At 40.2% G+C, this 16,628-nt stretch overlaps 1 protein-coding gene across 1 annotated transcript in view; it reads right to left on the bottom strand.

The window, feature by feature from the left end:
- Positions 1–16,628, bottom strand: part of KIAA1549 — a 151,913-nt gene that overhangs the window by 24,837 nt on the left and 110,448 nt on the right. Inside the window, exon 11 of the mRNA XM_082014398.1 lies at positions 1,762–1,964. Within this exon, the coding sequence (XP_081870524.1) occupies positions 1,762–1,964 (203 nt within the window). The remainder of the gene's footprint in view (positions 1–1,761; positions 1,965–16,628) is intronic.

The raw sequence follows: 16,628 nt of genomic DNA, 5'->3' as shown, positions 1-16,628 counted from the left end.
CTTTTCTGCAGGACCATAATACTAATAAGTCACATTGCAATTAAACAAAAATAATCAGCAGGGAAAAAAGAAATGGTTCTCAATGACCTTACAGATCTGCACAATTTCATCTTTTCCTCTTTTCTAAGGTGGAGAGGGTGGGTAGAGCTATCGTCTCCATCACCTTTGTCTTGGTTCAGCAGAGTATAAGGCTGGAGTTCCGTTTCCAGATCTGCTATTAACTTTGTTTCACCTCATTGTGCCTTGTTTTCCTTCATACTCTTTCCTCAGTCTATCTAAATTATCATTATGTAAATTATAGGAACATAAATAGTGCTCAGTCATTCTTTAGAAGTGCTGACGAATATGCAGTTGTATCCTCTCAAGCCAAAACAACAGGTCCAATTCTCAGCTGGAGCCTAGAGATGCCACACTTTCTGAACTCGGTTTTCTTATTTACCGTTTTTTACTTAAACAGAATGTGTAGTCACATAACCACTATACTTCCTGGCATGCAACATACAGTCCTGAATTGCATTGTGATAAACTGAATTCTGCATTCTGTCACAAAACAGAAAACAGCTAAAACCAACATAACATACTATGGTACCATTTCACATTTCAACTTCTGCCTCAGGGAGTAAAAGGGATAGGGAGTTAGGAAGACAGACTCAGCATCTGGGAAGGTGGAAACTGAGCTGTATGAAGCCTGTGTGAGCAAGGATCTTAAGACAATTGGGCCTTTAGAGGAAGCACAGAAAATTAAGCAGAGCAAGCTGTGCCACAGAGACCTGCAGCTCAGGAAGAACACCATTAGTTTCCTTCTAAGCTCGTTCAACTCTGCCCTTGGTTGCTTTATTTTTTCTCCCACTGTGCAACAGCACATAGGTAAAAGCACAGGGGATGCAGAACTGGAGACAAAGGAGTGCAGAAATATGAGAGGGAGGGAGAGGAAGAATTACTGGAAAGTGGAGCGCAGAAGACCTATGCAGTGAGAAGCTGTTTGCGACTCATCACAGCACTCCTCAGGGCTCCATTTCTTTCCTATTACCTTCCCACTTAACCTTTTTTTTTTTTTAATGCACAGATCCTTCTTTACTGCATAGCTCTGTTACATTGCCTGTCCTACAAACACAATCCTTCCCATCAAGTCACATTCACATCATTTGATTATTGGAAAAGGTTAGGAAATTAATGCTGAAGGTTGACAGATGCTTCTCCACTTGCACAGATGTAAGTCACCACTCCTTTTCTTGGCCAAAGCTGGTTTGCTCTGAGAGCAACCAGAGATAACCACAAATAAAAACACTCATGCATCTTCCCTAAATTTTGGAGATATTGCTTATTTCTGGAAATTCCAACTTATCATACATGTACTGATCACTATTAATATTATTGAAACACACTGCTATTTGTCAATGGTTTTTGTCTGTTTTTAACTACCCGTTGCCTTAGTAGCTAGAGATCACTACAAAGAGAATGCATCAGAAAACATACAACTTGGTGTTTCCACTAACCAAGCGTGACTTGACTCCAATCAACCTAGTAGTGTCTTAAACACCCCTCTTAACTGGGCATGCTGGCTTTAAAAGAAAAATGGACACTAAATTCTCACAACCTTATACTAACGAGTAGCGAGGCATAACTCTGGCAGCCCACTAGAAAACACAGGTCCCAGAGCTCTGAACAGTTCTTTCCACTGAAATTGCCCTAAAAATACAGTATCGCCAGCCATTAATAAACTGTCATCTACTACAATTTGTTTTTCCTCTGTGAACTGACCTCCCTCTGTGTCGAACAGTCTTTGAAGGCTTTGAGGAAGTCTTGGATTTGGGGCTGGGCACATCTCCATTTTCAGATGGGGTAGTATCCTTAATAGGTCCTGGTAAAGGAGCAGGCTCATGGATAATGAGGACATCATCTTTATTGTGCTGGCCCAGATGCTGTTTAGCAAAATCAAACCCTTTCACACTGGGGGCTTGTAGCTGTGAGAGAAGAACAAAGACAAAAAACAGGAACCATGAGTGACAATGAGTACAAAGGCTTTGGTTAAGATCTGCAAACAATGGCCACTAGGAGGATGGTCAGCATATGGTAGTCTCAGGAATGAACATGAGAGCTGCAGGGCAAAGTAAAATAAAAACCCCACGATTCTGTCATCTTACTTTAATATATGATACACAGTTTAAAACTCCAAATTATAGAATCATACAATGGTTTGGGTTGGAAGGGACCTTAAAGATAATCTAGTTCCAACTTCCCTGCCATGTACAAGGACACCTTTCACTAGGACCAGTTTGCTCAAAGCCTTATCCAAGCTGTCCCTGAACACTTCCAGGGATGGGGCATCCACAACTTCTCTGGACAGCTTGTTCAGTGCCTCACCAACGTCATTGTGAAAAATTTCTTCCCTAGATGTAGTTGAAATCTACCTTCTTTCAGTTTAAAATCAGTACCCCTTGTCCTATCACTACAGGCCCTGCTAAAAAGTCCCTCTCCAGCTTTCCTGTAGGCTCCCTTTAAGTAGTAGAAGAGCCTTCTCTTCTCCAGGCTGAACAACCCCAACTCTCTCAGCCTGTCTCCACAGGAGAGGTGGTCCAGCCCACTGATCATCTTTGTGGCCTTCTTCTGGACCTGCTCCCACAGGTCCATGTCCTCCTTATGTTGGGGGCCCCAGCGCTGGACGCAATACTCCAGGTGGGGTCTCACCAGAGCAGAGGGGCAGAATCACCTCCCTCGACCTGCTGGTCACACTTCTTTTGATGCAGCCCAGGATACAGTCGGCCTTCTGGGCTGCAAGGGCACATTGCCAGGTCATATTGAGCTTCTCATCAATCAACACCCCCAAGTCCTTCTCAGGGCTGCTCTCAATCCATTCTCCACCTAGCCTCTATTTATGCTTGGGATTGCCCCAGTCCATATGCAGTATCTTGCACTTGGCCTCGTTGAACTTCATGACGTTCACACGGGCCTGCCTGTCAAGGTCCCTCTGGATGGCAACCCTTCCCTCCAGTGTGTCAACTGCACCACAGAGCTTGGTGTCATCGGCAAACTTGCTGAGGGTGCTCTCAATCCCAATGTCCATGTCAGTGACAAAGATGTTAAACAGCACTGGTCCCAGTACCAACCCCCGAGGAAAGCCACTTGTCGCTGGTCAGCAAATTTAGTTAGAAAAATAGCCTTCTGTTGCAGCTACATCTTTTTCCAGCTATTTCTTCGGATTTAATCATTGTGTGAGAAGCTTTTTGTGTACTTGTGGGTGCAAGGCCATAGATACCTGTGTACTGACTGAAATGGTTACACTGCCAGGTCATCTTCCCATTTCTTTCAGTCAAAATGAGTGAAGTGCATTTAAATGATCTGAATAATGTCACTGCTAATCTTCCTCACTTTGAGCTCCTGAAATCTAGAAGAGTCTGGGAGTGCTTGTACAAACACCTAGTTCATCTGATGAAAGATAAACACTCTGCAGATCCGAGTTATAAGGCAGCCTGGCAATGACTTTTCAGCCAGCATGGATGCCTCCAGAAAAGAAATAAAAATCTAGCTTTTAGGAATTTTATACTGAATAGACAGAAAAATATATGAAAGGCTTTGAGTTTAGAGAAATTAGACACTTATCCTAGAAATCTTATTAAGGGATTATGGATTCAACGTGTGTCTTGCTTGAGAAAGACAGAACTGGGCGTTTCATTTTCATAACTGTATTTATAAAAAAGGTAATCTCACCTTATCAATGACTTGATTCAGACTTAATTTAATCAAGCCTCCAAGTTTCAAGCTCTGCTGCCAATTTTTTGGGGCTTTGGAGTTATTAGAAATTCTGAAGAATTAGTTAAGAGAAAGTTTTTCTTCAAGTCCTGCTCAACTTTATGTAATTTGGAAGTTGAAAGTAGAAAGAAATGTTGACAGCTCTAGTTTTCAAAGTGCATGCACACATATCCACTGCACAGCACACGTACAAAACCCTCTGTGTACTCCTATAGCTGATTTCCTGCAAAATGAAGCATGTGTTGGAGCGCATTTATGGGTGCGTCAGGTTCCAGATGTTTAAATGAACACCTTTTCATAAAGCTTGGCATGCCAACATAGCTAACTACAAACAGACTCGTCTGATATCATGCCAAAGATAAGCTTGCCTAAGGAATATTCTGAAACAATCTCTTCAAAATATTTTCTCAGTAAGCAAACATTTTCCAAATGGTTCTTAGGAAGGATGTTGTAGTGGAGCAAACTGCCTATTTAGACCAGTAGATGGCAATAAAAGCTCTCCTCTAAAATCTAACAGCTAACTGAATGGTTGAGGTTTCGGACTTAAATTTCTCACAAAATGAGTAAGCTTATTATTTTAAGAGATCTGGATGTCTTCCACTATATGCCATTTTTCTTGGGCTTTAACAACAGTCCCTTCAAGTCACCATTATGAGTGATTCAATTACTGAATTCATGTAAATCATTGCAACCACTGACTCAAAAAGGCACTGTTGAGCTAGACCAGGTGAAGGTATAGCTGTCTCTCCATTTTTTTTGAGTCATAGCCACCAAGTGAATCCTTCCTGAAATTTCTCCCCCTCAGTTGAAGCATTGTCTTCAGGCTCTTGTTCTTTTAAAAAAGCAAACCAACCAAAAAAATGAACCCAAATCTCCATGCCTTTTTTTTTTTTTTCCAAAGTACTTTGGAGGAGGAACTTTTCACTTCCACTGTCATGCCAATTTGCAGCAATTTGATTACTGAAACTCTTCTTAGTTACCCCACCTCCACCTCTATGTTTAAGACACTATGTCTTTTTTTTTTTTTTTTAAGATATTCCCGTGTGAGACACCCTCCCTTTGACCCCTTCAGTGGTTTCCCTTGTTCTAACTCTTTCATACTCCATCCTTGTGTCTGTACAACCTTGCTTGTTGATCCCTGATGATCACTTCCTCTAATTCATTACATTCCCCTCCCTTGCCTCCAACCCCCTTTGCTCCAAAGATGATGAGTCTTCACCATGTCCTGGGAGCAATTATTTCGCAAAAAAAGAGTCAATGTTCCTCTACCCCTTCTTAAGCACCCTTGACTTCATCTGCAAATTTACTACTCTTTTTTTGAATACTGTGATGGGTGGGCAGGGAAAACTAGACAGACAAACATTCTAGTAATATTGGAATTACTAGAAGCCGGCAAGCACATAGTGAAAGAAGGAGGGCATGTAAGAAGAGAAAGGATGTATTCTTCCATGCACATCTGCAGATAGAGTGGCTGAGACTTTGCCAATGGATTTCATGGACGTTAGCCGGCAATAGGGGACTGGCAAGTCTCAGGTATCACCGTCCCAGGCCTCAAGAAGCACTCACCCCAGCCACCACAGAACCTGTGGCTCTATTTTCCTAAAGTTGCAGCCAGGTAAACTCCTCATCTGGTCTTACTCCTCCTTGCCAGGCAGAACCAGTCTCTCCATCCCGCTCTCTTGCCCCTCTCTCCCTCTGCCAGCCAGCTGCCAGTTCCAGTTTACACTATCCAAGAGCCTGAGGCTCATTGCTCCTTATTCCTTTACCTGGCCCCATAACAACCTCTGTGTACAGCAACAGAGAAAAAACCCTCTCAGCTTCTAAGGTACAGCTCTACAGAGCTTATATGTGCAGAGCAGGTGTAATCCTATGAGACTTTAACTGGTAAATCTCTAACAAGTCTCTCTCAATCACATGCAAACATTTTCCCAAAGGTTTACACTTTAGTCAGAAATGGGCAATTCCCCACAGCATCAGCAAAAGCATTTTCCTCACACAAAACAACCTTCTGGTCCTGTTTTGTTTCCTTCCCCACCCTGCAGCCCCAAAGGCTGAGAATATGCACCAGAGCTTCTCCAAAATGGTTTTTAATATTTGGACAGAGCACTCAATTTTCTTTTAACCTTGTTCTTTGAAAGAACAAGCTCTTCTTATCATCTTAAAAAAAGATTCGTTATGAAACTGATACTTGAATGGAAAACTTTGGCCTGAATGATTCAAATCTGATATGTCCTGCTAAAAAAGCTTGTTAACGCTACCAGTGCCAGACAATGCATCAACAGTATTAGAGACTTTATGCACGTGTATATATGTGCGTTTGCACATATGAATGAAACAACATGATAGAAAAATATAATGTGAAAATGCATATATATAAAACATGGTTATCTGACTGAGTAGGAAAAGATGATCCTCAACTAAAAAAACTGATAAAACTATTTACTAAAAATAACACCCATTATTTGAGAAATAGAAATGCTAATGATTACTACTGCAGAAACAATACCAACAGAAACCAACTTTGTTTTCTTAAAAAAAAAAAAAAAAAAATCTACATTTCTGATGTCTCACCTCTTAGATCATGGCAAAATTACGACTTTAACTGAGAACTGATACTAACCAAAATCTGTATTTTCAGTGGAAAGTGTCTGAAGGACACTGAAATACAACTCTGCTTTCCGCAAGACTCGGTGGTCAGATCACTGAGACTCAGCGGAGCGAACTAACAGTGTTGTTCCAGGCTGAAGAGGTTTCCTACATTTTCTTAGGAATTTCTGCATGCCACCTGCCTCATTCTTCCTTTTCTTTATATCAAGTTATATAGTGTAACAGATCAGATGACCTCTGTTTATCTTAGGACAGGTAGTCAGAATACCATGTGTGGATCGGTCATCTACTACTCATAAATTAACCACCACCAAGGAAAGAATACAACCTCTTTTTAAGAGCACTTTGTGCTGATACTGCTACCTGTTCAGGTGCTGAAACTGAGCCTCTTTTGATCAGCTTCAAGTGCCTTCACTTAAGACTGCACGAAACCAGTATTAGCAGAGTTCTTGTTTTAAATGTCAATTGTTAGAGAAGGCTTTCATTTGTTTTATCTTTATATATTTGTGAAAGGGAAAACATAACCTACTCTGAAGCTTATCACCAAAATGAACATGTCTGAACTAACACATTTGTAAGGCATTATACTACTACACAAATCCACGAAATCTAAGGGGAAGATGCTTTCAAATTGGTAAGTCAAGACAGTGCTTTAATTATATCGTTACATACTGAATGAAAAACAAGTATTTGAAGCTCAATTCATAGACAAATCAAATAATTTCTGCAGAAGCCTACAAGCAAAGTCTGCGCACCTCAGTCAAGACTTACTCCATGAAAGTAGATAATAGTTTCAGTACTGTTCAAGTCACAGAAATATAACATGGTTGCCAATACATTGTTTTGCTCAATGCAGAGACACAGCAGGAATGGCAACAATTTGTCTTCTCAAGAAAGCAAATCCTGCACACACAGGTCAGTGAATAATTTCAGCAGAAAGCAGAAGAGAAGAAATACACTCACTCAGTGTTCTTCCTGTAGGTCCTACAAGTGGCATTTGAATTTGGACATAATATGAAAAATAATGTATTAAGACAATTCTCTCTTGATTTTATACTACAGTCTTGCCTTGTTCCTTGTAGAGATAGACACATTGAGCAGAGGCTGTTAAAATACATTTCTAAGGAAACAAAGGAGCTAAGTACGATTTCAAAAATAATACTTCAGTGTTGGGACAACAGGACAGGAACAGGACAGGAATCCCTGTAAATAAGTGCTGCTGACTGATGACCTTACTAACATGCTAGCGCATGGAATGCTACAAAAATGACAGGATAAAGAAACTTTACAGAAAAAATAAATGTTTTCAAGTCTACTAGTTTAAATGCAGCAAGGCAACAAGTATTACTGTTCTTAACACTAATGTGGGTTGAAGATATAAATAAGTCTGATTTAGGATGGCTTAAAGCTATTAAGCATCACAAACTGTCTTCCACAATCTGAGCTTCACACCTCAAAACCCTTCTCCGTATTCCCAGGGCATCAGAGCATAGGGTAGTTTGAATTCACTGTATTACTCTCATGATCCACCAGTAATGAAAATTATTTGCAGCTGCTAGTATGCTTGTTAGGGTCTTCTTAATTTTTACCTCATTTTTTTATCATGCTTCTACTATCCCATCCAAGATGTTTCCTGCTTCTTCCTCCCACAATGATCATTCATTCATATAGTTTGCAGTGACTGTTCCATGAGATATTTAGAATACCTACCAATCTACCAATAAGTAAGAATTTAGAAGTACTGAGGCATGTTTACCTTTCTCAGTCTCATTTTCCTATTCAGCTCATTCTTCTAATATCATTCCCACCCCATATGCACGTAAGTATACCCTCTGTATTTTTGTTTACATTGCTCTCCTTCAACCTTTTGGGATCATAGCCAGGGACTGCCTGTAGAGCATGCATACAAATCATACATGTGATTCAATAACAGCAATGCATATCTGAGCTAAGACACAAGAAACCTTTGTTGATGAAAAAAGCATATTAGAAAATCACACAGAAGCAGAGTTCTGTCTCCATAGCCTCCCTCAAAATACTGAAAAAAGACCCATATTGTATTTCTCAAGGTCTTTTTCTGCCATTGACACAATTTCCCCATGAAATAGGATATCATGCAACCAACTTGTGCCATAAGCACAAACTCTTTCCTGGTCTACCTTAAAAAAAAAAATACTAAGCATCACTGAGAAATGTGCAGAGTGATCTTTCACTGCTGCTGGTTTAGGAAATGTTTTTAAACACCAAAACAAAAAAGGTCTCTAATTTGATTTAAATACCTTCACTTGATAATCATGTATGTATATAAAAAGAAGTGTATGTGCAATGGCAGTTCACTATATTGCCTCTTCGGTGGGATGCCATCACCCTCCCATTACAGGTGTGTTACAGCCTGTACCCTCTATGGTAAGCCCCATTTCAAGAAGCAGCGGGATTTTGAGATCTGAGGGCTTAAAAAAAGGGATTTTATGTACAAAATGCTAATCATTTTCTCACCTCGGACCAAGTACCTCTTCATAAAAATTACGTCTCACACTTGTCATCACAACAGCACTTCTGTCAACTATCATCATTACTACGAATAGGTAAAGCAGTTAAGCAAACATGTCCTTGTGGAGAAGAAATATGCCTATAGTTGCATGGGTTTCTACCATCACATTGGGGAAAAGTAGCGCACAGTATAGCCCGTGCTGGCACAGAAAATCAGAACAAGCTCAGGTACAGCCTCTGGTCCTCCTTCCCTCTGAAAAGTCAAAACTGTGGCTTACTGCTCACCACCATACAAATAGTGAGTAAAGCAGGAATCCCACAAAAAATACTACCTCAGGAATTTTGCTCCTGGAGTAGGATTAAAAACAAAGAAAGAAACCCCTAAACTTACAAAACTTTATAAAGTCTGAAATTCTCAAGACATCCGTTCTGAAATATTTAAGACACATTCTTCTCACGGATTTTTATCACCCCTCTTCTCCTTTGTGCATTTCTTCCTGCCACACTAATATTACCGTGACAGCTCAGTAAATTTCACAAAATACAAAAGGGATCATGTTGAAAGCCCATAACTCTGAGTACATCTATGCCCACAGGCTGCTGGGATAACTGCTGTAACAGGCAGAATTTTGTGTCTGAATCACACACAGTTTTAGCCTTCCTTCTCAGATAGAAATGCCGCAGGGCGGATACTATCTTAATCACGGCTTGGTGAGGCTCCTTTGCGCACTGGTTGGGTGCAAGTGTCAGGAGTAAGTTAGAAAAAAGTCACCAACTTTATAGGATAGACAAGTCACTGCTGTGTTTCAGTTCTACCAGACTTTTGCCTGTAAGTTATGTCAAAACAATTATTCCTCCAAGGCCACGTACACAAGAGCGACATCAATTGCAACCTCTAAGAGAGGTAACACAACACATGAAAAAAATTATAAATTAAGGAAATTCTTTTTTCAACTTGTGAAAGTAAAGGAATACATTCATAACATGGCTCTCACGATCTGGACTGAGCACATACACAACACAGTCCAGAAATACTTCCTCTGTGCGAAAAGTGCTAATAGAAGTTTAAGGTAGAACATAGGTCAGCAATTTTCATTTATTTTTGTGCTGGTATTTTGTTGGGCTCAGTGACTCAAACACATTTGTATATCTAAAAAGGGTTTAACACACACAGAAATTGCATTCATATATACTGCGGAAATAATCTGCTTGCTGAAATGAAGCTACAAGTGAGTAGCAACACTAAAACCTTAGGCAACAATGATTTGCTATTGGCCTATTTCCTTGTTCCCAAAATAGCTAAATTCTACAGTAAACTCTTTATCATCTTTTTTTAGGAAAGACAATTTATTTCCCCAGTATTAAACTAGTCTCAGTGGTCTATAATGTTTAGGACAGTATAATGTTTATCTGCATTTTGAAAAATTATTTTCTTTTTGTTTAACTCCTTTTCAAAAGTAGCCACTATATAAACGTCACTCTATAAATCCATGGGTCACCTACATTTTGAGTAGCATATGCAGTTCTAGGCGCCCCCTCCCCCAAGGATGTAAAAGAATTAGAAAATGTTCTAATCTTTTTAAAGGCTAGCAGTTGGTTCAAAGGCCAGTTCAAAGAACGGATAAGAAAACTGGGACTCCTCTGTCTGGAAAAAAGAGATGATGGAGATGTGAATACAACAAAGATCTGTAAAGTCAGGACTGGCAAGGAGCAAGTGCCTACAAAGTGCCTTTAGAGATAGAATGAGAGGAAATGGCCTCAAGTTGCGACAGGGGAGGTTTAGACTAGATATCATGAAAGATTTCTTTACTGAGAGAGTGGTCAAGCATTGGAACAGGCTGCCCAGGGAGGTGGTGGAGTCACCATCACTGGAGGTGTTCAAAAAACATGTAGACATGGCACTTCAGGACATGGTTTAGTGGGCATGGTGGTGTTGGGTTGGTGGTTGGACTTGATGATCTTGAAGGTCTTTTCCAACCTTAATGATTCTGTGAATCAGCTGTTCACTGTCCCTTCCAATACAAGGACTAGAAGGCATCATAGAAAACGATGAGGTGGCAGGAAAAAAGCAAGATGAAACAAGATGACGCGGTTCTTCATATAACATGCTGTGGAAATCCCTGTCAGCAGCTACAGATGAGTTTAGAAGGACCAGACAAGTTCCTGGACGAGAAATCTGCTGAGGGTTGCTAAATATCACCACTTCTAGAGAAAGTCCCTTAACCACAAATAACTGGAGGCTGAAGAGTTACTCAAGGCAAAGCATCACATGTACTTGCCTTATTCTTCTCCCCTTCTATAGGCTTCTGCTCCTGGCACCTGGGCTAGCTGGCCTTTTGGTCTGACCTCAAAACAGCTACTCGAATGTTTGTAAAAAAGCAGATGGAGACATTTTACTTTTTATATCTATTGGTATAAGCAGTATATCTAAGTGGGGTATTTTATTTCTACAATTTGTGAATAGTTAATCCTCAGAACTCAGAAGAGTTCCCACGAAAGAGCTCTTGCAGAGGAACTGCCATCAGAGAAATGTATTGTTGAGAAGTAATTAAGATGTTGAATACTGTGTTCCTTGTTAGAATCCAGCTATTGACTCTGAAGCAGCAGAACCTGTGTGCCAATTCCAAAAAGACAACATTTTGGATAGTTAGTTAAGGTTGCTATTAGAAATGAATGATACTCGTTATGCAAACAGTAGGCACAGACATGAATCTCTTGCAGAAACTGATGTCATTTTTCAAGTTGTTTTTCTAAGATTGGTGTCAGCTGCCTTTCTTAACATGAGTCTCTTTTGACTGGAATTATTCTGCAATGCAGAGCTGTTGCCTCTACATTATACAGATGAACAAAAGCATTACAGGATGTCAAAACATCACAAGAATTTTTTTATACCAGGAGCAGAAGACTAGTATTTAGCCTCCAGCAGGGCTGGTCTCTTTGATCCTGGGAACATCCAAGAGACAGTCTACTGAATACACAATAATAAGCAAAACTCTCAATTCAGAGGTGTAAAGTTCCACCTGACACATGAGATTCAGATATCAGATGTCCCTGCTTGGGGGGAAAAAATCAAAATCCACACAAGCCTCTCAGACATCTTGCAGAACACATGACTCATTACCTGTAACCGTGAGTGGCACATGGAGTTCTTGCTGGCCATCAGAAGCAGCACAGATTAGAGCAGACATGCAAGGGCTGGTAATGGTCCACAGGTGATTACACATTAGCTGAGGTTTGCTGGCACACGATGCAAACTGGCAGCCCTCCTGCTCTGACTATTTGTGCTACCACTTAAGGAGAAGGTGGGGTACTGTATGCTTTGTCCTAGGCTTCGTGCGGACTGAGCCACCCCAGCTCTCCCACATATGCACACACAGGAAGGACACTGAGCTAGAGAGATGTGTTCAGCCTTAAAGAACCATGGTGGCATGCAGAGGGCCTCAGAGAGGAGCAACTCCTGGCTGGAGAAGTAGGCTTTTTCCCCCCCTTAGGGTTTTAGGATGTGGCCTTGGGAAAACTAGGAGCTGAGTAAGCAACTCAGTCCAAGTTAGTACTGCAAAGGCGATGATTTCACCATGCACAGCATTTACAGAACATCCAAGACCTTCTAAATAAACCATGAATGAGCTTGTCCACAGGCATGAGATTCTTGTCCTTAGGGCAGAGAGCCTTTCCATGAAAAACTGTCTAGAGCTGAAACTACCTCTGAAAGGTCCTAGCAAGGGATTTGACTTTCGTCTCCAAATGCTTGTACACAGCAGGGAAAGTGAAATCCCTAGTGAACCAGGTTCCATTTTAATTTTTGCATGTCCATAGAAAAAGAAATAATATCGCCAACTCTGTTGCCATTAGAGATAATATGTAGAATGTGGTTTTTTTTCCCCTCTAGGGAAGACAAAAGGGGTTGAAAGCCTTTTAGCACAAAAATGTCAGTAGTCCAGTACAGAACAGAATGATGGTTTGGGCATTAAAGACACATCCATTTTTTCTTGAAGAGGAAAAGTAACCCATGGCAAAAATTGCCCACAAAAGGCACAATTTCTTGGCAAGGAAGAAAAAGCTCAGGTTGGGACAATGGTGTGGTGGATATAGGCAATGGCAAGAGAGAGAATCCTGTAATTTAAATATGACACTTAGGCATCTTTTTACTTCCAAAGGCAAAGACATCTTTATCCAGTGCAACAACCCAGATCACATCAAGGTGAATTTCCAGTAGGATGCTATAGCTTACAGAACAAGTCATGAATACTTGATGTGCCCTTTAAATATCTTAGTTCCATCTCTTGAAAAGAATTATCCTTGCACAGACCAATGAATCTTGCATAGAAATTCACTGCTCTGACCTGTTTCCTTAACTCCCAGTTTAAAAAGGGTCCAAATAACTTTGATCTAAGCATGTTTTCCCATCTAATCTCCAGAAAGAAAAAGGTAACCTAATATTTTTCAGGTATTGTTAATCCTGCTTCCTGCTTTGAAGCAGCAGAGTGGGTTAACTAATCAGTCTCTTCAAGATCTTTTTTTTTTTTTTAAGTACTTTATCTTCAAACCTGGTTTTGCTAGCATCAGTTCCCACAGAAGTTTTCCCTCCTATGTATTTATGTTTATACTCACTTAAGTAGCACTGAAGTGCACTTTAGCACTCTGAGAGTATCCAGAAGTAAAACATCCCTTAGTATTGTTTGAGTTCAGGCTCTCTCTATATCATTCACAGAAGATAACATTATGAGCCTTTTTAAGGAGGACCCTTACGCCGTCCTGTCTGCAAGACCCTGATCCCATGATGAAACTGGAAGGCCGGGTGGAGACAACAGAAACTGGCAGAGTGGCATGGTACACCCAATCTGCAGAACAGACCTTCGCTGAATACAGTCTACCCTGCCCGTGTCATCACCATAGAACAAACATTATCTTTGCTATTACCTATATGATCTTTGTGAGTGATTTAGCCTTGAGGGTGGGGACAAGCAGCAAATCTGGACACAAGCCCATCTTCAGGGCTGCTATGGCACATAAATATAGATGCAGTTTTGGGTATTTCTATGGGTTTGTCACCACAGGATCTTAACATTTTTCAACACAGCTATGCCTATGGAAGTGGGAAATATGCTATTACTAACAGTCACAAGTGAGGAACTATGACCCAAATATTCTAAAGGGGTGTCCACAAACCAGATAAGGACCAAAGCAGATTAGGTGGGCTGGCATGATATGCTGGCTAGTATGACTGAATTGTTACAGCGTGATGCAACTACCTGGCGATCTTTACCTCCCTGAGGTGTACCCAGGCAGCCATAGCCTCAGGGCACACCCAAAAGGCACGTAGGGTCTTATTATCAACAAGTAATAGTACTAGTGTATCTTCACCAGAAGATAGACTGTGAGGGTATGCAGCTTATGACTTACTTTTAATGGTGGTCATAGGAACACAGAAATCGTACCTACTCTGTAAAAATAAACCTTTACCTACACAAGGTTAAAATTAAAACTTAAATAATTATATTGTCTGAGTGCATATCAAAATATTTCAGGAAAAAGCAGGAGTTTAAAACCAGAATTAAGTGATTAAGCGAAAAGAAGAAAGAAAAAAAAATTGTAAAAGAAACTCTAACCTGAGAATAAAAAGCTCCTGCAAAACTTACGTCTTTCTTACATAACCTGCATTACTGTATGTTACAGACGTTCTCTATCTTGATGTTTCAAGGAACCAGCCTTTTAGTGGCAAAGTCTGTCCTCAGCAGCGTGAAGCAAACAGGCTTTCCCCTCACCCCGCTCCCAACCTTGTTCCAGGCTTTTATGTCACAGGTGACATAATTTTCTATCAGCTGCTAACTGTGAATTCTAACAGATTATTACACTGCCCACTCATCTGCTATGTGAAAATGGCTAATTAAACACACTGAAAAAAAGACTGGTGATACCTCTGGAGATCCACCAGTGCAGTATGATATCCTATTTCATCTGAAGAAGAAAAGGGTGTCTCAGTTTCTTATCTTCCAACCAACACACATTTTCAAGTGCAAAACACATTACTGTAGACTTATTACATGCTTGAAAAGAATTGTCTTCTATTTCCAGTCATGGATATGTCATGTGTATGTTAATGAAATACTTTGATATTTATAAATTCCATTTCTGTATTTACATTAAAAGAAAATTTTTTAAAACATTAATGGAAGTGAGAAGAGCTAGCACTATAAATGCGTCTTTATGGTTTTTAACCAATAAAATACTGATTCCAAGAGAAAAACCCAGATCTTTAACCTGAATATCCTTCCATTTACAGATGCAGTGCAGGTCAAGCTCTGTAAAGAGGGAATGGAAATAATTGTGGCTGGCGTGAGGAAGGGGGAGTCTGAGTCCATTTTTAAATTGAGTTTATTTACAGACCCAAATCCCTGACAACATGATTTCACTCCTTTGATCATTTCTTTGCACTTACTGTAATAAAAAGTATAAAAAACACAAAGAATTTTAAAGGGCAGGACCAGACCAAATGTCCCTAATCATTTGTACACTGTTGTGACTGTCTGGGGGTATTCAGTGCTTGTTAAACATGCCCTACTCCGACATGGAATTGCAACCCACTGTTTGAAGACATGAAGAAAGCCCAAAGACAGCCTGCTGCTAAGGAAGACAGAGTACTACTTTTGTTCTGAATCTCTAGCAAAGGAAGAAAATGGTTTTCAAAGTAGATCCTGCCAGTTGTTTAATGTGCAAAGTGATAAAAATTTAAGACACTTTTTATTGCTTTACGTCATTTTGTATTAATGTATGAGCCATCCACTAGCACAATGATTGGACTAGATGTCCTTACTGGTTCTTTCTAGTTTGCTTACAGCGACTTCCCTAAAGAAGACAAAGTGACAGGCTCCCTAGGTGACCTGAATGAGACTTGCATACAAACAAGTTCAAGGCTTCTGACTCATGAATGATTAAAATGAAGAATACTGTGGAAGCATTGCAGAAAAACACCCCAAAAGAAAGTAAAACTATGAAAGATGTTTCCGGCCTTGCAGTCAACCCAACCCAACTGTTTTCTCACAAAAAAAAAAACCTTGCAACAGCAGAGAGGTACCAAAAATGTATGTGATGAAATAATGTGTATCTCTGGCCTTTTTTGTATGACCCTTCTCAAATTAGCTGAAACTACTGTGGGGAACTAGTTCAATCAAAATCTGTATCATGTATTACCACAGCACAGGTGAAACAAGGTATCAGAGGGTGAAGTTCATCAAAGGGTACCACTTGTTGCTGACCTCCATTCTGACACTCAATCTGCAGTGACAAGACAAGCAGAAGTTACTATTGATTTGTTCTGACTGCTTTGGAAGTACAACCATTTTCTGCTTCTCTCATCTATCACATCATTAATCATCTTGAAAGAGAGCATGGTGTACAGACAAGATTTGTTATGGAGAAAACTGTATGACTGAACATGAGGTGACAGTACAAGAACATGCCTACAGTACCAGAGGATTAGCACAGGCAGATTATTTTGCCTTTAATAATGCCTATGAAGGGTATAGTCAATAGTAAGCATCTGTGACACCCAAACCGGTTCTCTTTGGTTGTAAAAAGGAAAAGTAGGATTTGTAAGCTTTCAGTCGCTTTTCCACTCTTTTACTGAATACATCCTTTGTGAAAATCCTGGACCACGTATTTTTTTAATTTATAGTCTTGGGCAGAGAAAAGACAGACTACTGAATTTCTCAACGGCCTAACCCAGTCCTCCAGTACTCCATCCAACACGCTCACCAATACAGATCCACTAATCAAAGTTC

Source organism: Phaethon aethereus, assembly GCF_964289735.1.
Source record: "Phaethon aethereus genome assembly, chromosome: 1".
Taxonomy (NCBI): Eukaryota; Metazoa; Chordata; class Aves; order Phaethontiformes; family Phaethontidae; genus Phaethon; species Phaethon aethereus.
The sequence above is the reverse complement of the archived record's forward strand: the minus strand, read 5'-3'. Positions and strand labels throughout refer to the sequence as shown.